This window comes from Haplochromis burtoni, unplaced genomic scaffold (assembly GCF_018398535.1).
Source record: "Haplochromis burtoni strain Fernald_Lab_line unplaced genomic scaffold, NCSU_Asbu1 Contig_211, whole genome shotgun sequence".
NCBI classification, from domain to species: Eukaryota; Metazoa; Chordata; class Actinopteri; order Cichliformes; family Cichlidae; genus Haplochromis; species Haplochromis burtoni.
In genome coordinates, this window is record NW_024582572.1 from 625,495 (window position 1) to 631,309 (window position 5,815).

A 5,815-nucleotide genomic window follows, 5' to 3' on the forward strand; every position below is an offset into this window, starting at 1 on the left:
AAAAAACAGCTGAACATGAGAGGTTTTTGGACAAAGCACCGGCACCGTTTCAAAAGTACCGGTTTGGGATAAAACCTAAACAATACCCATCCCTAATCCCGACCGGCTCCAGTCTGCGAAAGTATCCTTGGGCAAGATGCTAAACCCAGAGTTGCATACATCAGACTGTGAATGTGTTTGAATGTTAGATAGAAAGCACCTTGAATGCTCAAGAAGAGTATAAAAGTGCTATAAGAAAAGCAGTGCATTGGCCATTTACAAACACAGACAGGATCATCACTCAGGTCTGTGAGGCTGTGGTGCTTAGGGAGAGCATTGTGCTTTGGCCATAATAATGGGATCCTCCTAAGATGTGTGTCTCTCAGATGCTGTGGTCTGATTATGATACTATCCATGGTTCAAGTTGTTTTTTTGAGTTAATAACTGATACATTTTGACTTAAGGAGAAGCAAATGGACCGATGGATGTTTGGAGCTTTTGACTTGGTTAAAACTGCTGCTGTATGAAACAATGATCACTGTGGAAGTGTTGTCTTACTTTGATTCATGTCCATATTTGGTGTAACTGCTGGGGTGCTTACTCCTATCATTCACAAAGACAAGAAAAAAACAACACCCATCCATTTCTCCAACTTCTTCTCCGAAACTGGGTGAGGGGTGGGTTACACCAGCACTAACACACAGAAAAGACAATTCACATTCACGCCTACGACCAGTTTAGAAAAACCAGTTAAACCGACATGGAATGAAGAACACCCAGGACACCAATCCAGGACCTTCTTGCTGTGTCTACACACTAATGCGCGTCATCATAATGGCGATACGAAGGCGTGAATTTCTGTTACGCAGTAAAGATCTGCAGCTGTGCTCTGTCATCGCCGTTCTACATGATTAGCCAACCGTTTCTGTTCTGTTTTCAAACCAAATTCAAAGTATTTCTATGTTGCTGCATTTCCTGCAATCACATACATTTCCTGATGGCGTCAACATAAAGATGAGTCAAAAAGATGAAAAATGTAACACCGTAAATGGTTCATGATCAGTGAAGCCACTGTCGTCTTCCTCCCCGGAGTGATGACACATTCACAGCTCAAAACCACAAGTTACTCAACCAAAAAAAGCTGAATCACTCTCAGCGAAGCAGGTTATGTGTTAGCCTGCTGTAGCTGCAGGCTAACTGTATTTAAACCATATTTAAAGTAGTTCAGTTACAGAAAACAGAGATGCTGCATTTAGAGTTTAGTTTGATGCTCACACAAAGAAAAGTCAGCAGAGATAAAGATATATTTTTAGTGAGTTCTCTAAAGCTGGATGAAAATCTTTATTTCTTAATGCTGTGCTTTAAATCACACTTGGTCTGCTCCTGATCCAAACAATTACTTGGAGCCTGGACTCACCAATATAGCATAATGGTGATGCTGAGTCCAGTCCCATGCCCTAAAAACATGACTTCATACTATTTTACTCTAATCTGCTGATATAGATCTAATATAACCATGAGTATAGACGTCTCTGCTTATTTGTGATGAATAAGCAAAAACAGTAATTAAATGTACTGACATTGGACAGAAAATTAGACATTTATAGATGTGTCTGCTTTTATATTCTGTGTCTGCACTCGAGGGGGAAAAGGTGATATCAGATACAATATCTGACATTTATTGGATAAACGTGCTGCATTACCTTCCCCTCCTTTATTTATGCTTATTTGGGATGACTTGTAGGGTCTTACCAGAGGCATCATGGCCGAGGCGCTGGGTGAAACCTGTCCTCTGAAGTGGTTGTGAAGCTCCACCAGCATCTCCTCCTGCTCCTCGTTCAGAAAGCTCCAGGCTCCAGGAACCACCAAAGCCCCCAGCAGCAGCCATACCCAGAGAGGAGCTCTCCTCAGTGGGCTGCAGCGGCCGCTGGAACCTGTCCTCTCTCTGGAGCTGCATGAAGCTCCATCCTGGGTGGTCCATGGGGTCATGGTCCGTCTCTGGGTACTGACCCCCTGGAGCGCTGAGAGTCCCCGCAGGTGCATGAGGAGAAATAGAGTCCTGGGGAATATTCTCAAGTGGTCCAGAGTCCAGCGAAGAGTCTGCGTGTCAGACAGATCAACAACTGAGTGTGTACAAAAGGCCGCTTGTCTTAGTGTGAGTCTGTGTGCCTGTTTAAAAGTGTGTGCGTTCCCTCCTCAGTGCCTCTCACTCTCAGCTCTGCTGATCTTTGTGTTGCTGACCCGGCTTTAAGAGAAATAGGATCCTCCCCTACTCACACTCACACAGACTTCCCTGTCTCTGTGAGTACTCTCAGCATCCTCGAAACCCAAACCCACTAAAATGAAGTATCCCAAAAACTATTTTACAGAGTGAAGAACAGCCGAATTACCCTCACTCACAAACACACACACACACACACACACACACACACACACACACACACACCCTGCAGAGTTCACATTTCACACACTGCACCGACTGGTACGCACAAAATAACTCCACCCTCCACCCTCCACCCGTGCTCACTTTCCATTTTCTCCATGTCAGCGTGACTCTCTGATCCTCAGTTTTCTGTTTCTTCCTCTCGTCAGTTTTTTCTCCTTTTCATGTTTTTTAGATGAACTTATTTTGCCTTTGTTTGACTTCTGTCCTCTTTCTCTGAACATTCAACAATCAAACATTTCAAAGTGTGAAAGAAATGAGTCGGTGTGCCTGTGTTCACAAATAACTCTGATTCAACATTTAGACTACGCTAAAAACCCAGCTTCAGACAGGGAGGTTTTTCTACTCTTAGCTCTTTATGATGTCACAGAGAGAACCAGTATTTCCCTGTTTATGACCACATGGGCCCCAATAACAGATCAGCACCCCACTCTGAAATGGATGGATGGATTCTCACCTCTAACTGATAAGAGCCAGGTGAGGTGGTCTGGGCATCTGATCAGACTGCATCTGGGGCAAAATAACATCTTAAGTTCAGGAGAACTTCATGGTAAATATTATGATTTTGATTCATTCCCAAGTGAAACCCTGTATTACAAAGTGACGATTTCTTGCTACGATCTTCAGTTCAGACTTTATTTTCCAAAAAAAAAAAAAAACTTTGGTGCAACAGGATGATTTTCTTCACAGCCCAAGTTTAGTTTTTAGACCTGAGGCAGTTTGTCTGTTTTCACTCAGGCTTAAAAATGAAATTCTTAGTCGCAAGAAAGCAGTTTCAGTTTTAATGAATGAAATTCTAGTGTCACTTGGCACTAATTAACTGTGTGATGCACCCAAGTTAACACCAAGGTATTTGAAGGTATTCATTCTCTCCACCTGGGCCCCATTTATGCTGAGAGGGTCGAAGCATCTCTGCTGTTTTTAAGTGACATTGTCTTTGAGTTGATTCATCAAGGTTGCTCTCCTTACACGAGTCAGCTAGGTGCTTACCTTCATACCGACAGGCAGCTTCATCATTATTTGTGTTCAAGTGACTGAGTAGTGAGTCTACTTGACTATGATGATGAGTCTGAAGTATCTGCACAGTCATAGGTGTAAGGGGGATCCAACAGAGGACTCAACACACAACCTTGAGCCACCTGTTGTGCGAACCACCTGTGGTCTGCTAGTCAGGAAACCGAAGACTCGCCTTGAGGGTGGGGGAAGGCAGGCCAAGGTTAGTTTAGTGGCCAGCCTGAAGTGAGCTACTGCATTAAGTGCTGAACTGTAGTCTATAAAAAGCAGGCTAACATGAACCCCTCTGCTAGTGCCCAAATTGGATAGAGTGGAGTAAGTGGGCTATGGAGTCATCTGTGGATCTGTGGGGACGTATGCAAATTGTAAAGCTCGGGCAAGGAGGATGTGTTTAAGGTTCTGATCTCGCTTTATCTCTGCAAACATCCAGGATCTAGAAGCAACGGTCATTGAAACTGCTGGGGGCTGGACTTTCTTAGGAACTATGTCTGACTGTTTGATGCATGTGGGGATCAGTGTTGGTCAAGTTAGAGAAGTGTGTGTTACAAAATTGCAAACTGAGTGCAAAGCAGTTTTTGTGCTTTTAGTTTTGCAAACTCAGTGAGTGGTTTTGCTATAAGTCTGAATAGTTTTAGAGATTGTGCTACAGGAATCACAGTTAGGGTTTAAGCATTCAGAAAAAACTGTAATATCATGTTTTAGAATTGCAGGTGTTTCCTGTTGTCGCTCTCTATTCTCATTGTAGATGAACATCTACACAGGTGTTACTCCTTCAATTTTTCAACTCCTTCAATTCTGGCAGCCAGAAGATTATTTCCTAGGTGTGTTGCCCTAGATGACATAAGATGTGATGTGGATGAGAACCTGTGGCCAAATGGAGGAGACCGAGTAGATTAGCATTACTATTGTATGTGTATCAGTGGATGGTGTGTATACAGATTCTTGTATTTTGGGATTACTTAGTGCAAAAAAATAAAAATACATAAACAAATATTAACGAATTCTGCATGATGTCTGATTCATTCCAGTAACATATATTGAAATTATAAACAGAGATGTGTCCTTGTTTTACACAAGAAAACACTGTAATGCTACATGTTGTTAGTGTTTTTTAGGTCATTGTTTTGTGGGTGACAAAGTGTGTTTGTCGGCTGTCAACCTTTGCTAGTGTTCTGGAAGAATGAGTTTATTTGAGACCTGAATGAAGTGTTTTGGTAGTTGTCGTGCATTTTGATAGTTGTGTAATAGGTGGAAATGCTTTTGTCAAGTCTGAGCCGGTCAGTGGGAGGATGTTTGTGTGTTGAAGCGGTTTTGTCAAAAGTGTCCTAAGATATTGGGAAATTGTGTCTTGCGGGCGTAAAATCTGCTTTAATGAATGTCATACAAGTCATCTGTATTGCAGAGATGGGCAGTAACGCGTTACTGTAATCTGATTACTTTTTTCAAGTAACGAGTAAAGTAAGGGATTACTATTGCAAAAACGGTAATTAGATTACCGTTACTTTCCTGTAGGAACGCTGCGTTACTGCGTTACTAAAACCGTGATTTTTTTGCGAGAATGTCTCATGACAGTGACGTAAGCGAGTGCGACGTTCGTGACAACAGCTGTGTGCAGATCAACAATGGATCACATATCGAGTGGGAGAGAGTATGAGCGTGCAGCGTTTAAAGCGTGGAAGTACTGACCTTACTTTGAGTTTGATTCCATAAAAAGTGACAAAAACATTAGTGTCCGTTGTGCGTGGGAAGAAAACTTCTTTTTACAGCGAAAAAAACCCCTAAACTTCCAAGCACCGAGTAGCTACGACGTAATGGGAAACTCACAGAGAAACTCGCGGATTCTTCCACTGACCGCGGCACACCTGCACCAGGGTAAACCTCCGCCTACCGCAGTCCTGCTTTACAGGTGAAAATAGAGCAACAGGACCGCTGAGTCTTTGACTTTATTTATTTTCTGCTGTGTTTTACTTGCATCTATTTGAAAGACTGAGTGTAAACACAAAAAATATTTTATTTTATGTGCTGGAATGTGCAGAAAATAGGTTTAAATGTTAAACTAATTTCTTCCAGTCAGAGAATGTTGCAGATAATTAAATTTTTGCTTGATGCATAAAGTTAAAAGATTAAAACTAATAAAACAAGTTTTAAAAAGAGACTTTTCCATTTGATTACATTTTGTATGATGGATTATGCAGAAAAAGTAGAATTGGGCTGAAAGATCTATCGCTTTATCACCTCTTCAGGTTGTAAATCGTGTTTTTAAAAAGTAACTAAGTAACTAAGTAATTAATTACTTTTGAAAATAAGTAATCAGTAAAGTAACGGGATTACTTTTTTGGGGAAGTAATCAGTAATTAGTTACTGATTACTTTTTTCAAG

At 41.5% G+C, this 5,815-nt stretch overlaps 1 protein-coding gene across 1 annotated transcript in view; it reads right to left on the reverse strand.

Annotated features, from left to right (window-relative positions):
* Positions 1-2,361, reverse strand: part of LOC102303270 (peptidase inhibitor 16) — a 19,753-nt gene extending 17,392 nt beyond the window's left edge. The window contains exon 1 of the mRNA XM_005936597.3: positions 1,732-2,361. Within this exon, the coding sequence (XP_005936659.1) occupies positions 1,732-2,022 (291 nt within the window). The 5' untranslated portion in view covers positions 2,023-2,361. The remainder of the gene's footprint in view (positions 1-1,731) is intronic.
* Between the last annotated feature and the right edge of the window lie 3,454 nt (positions 2,362-5,815).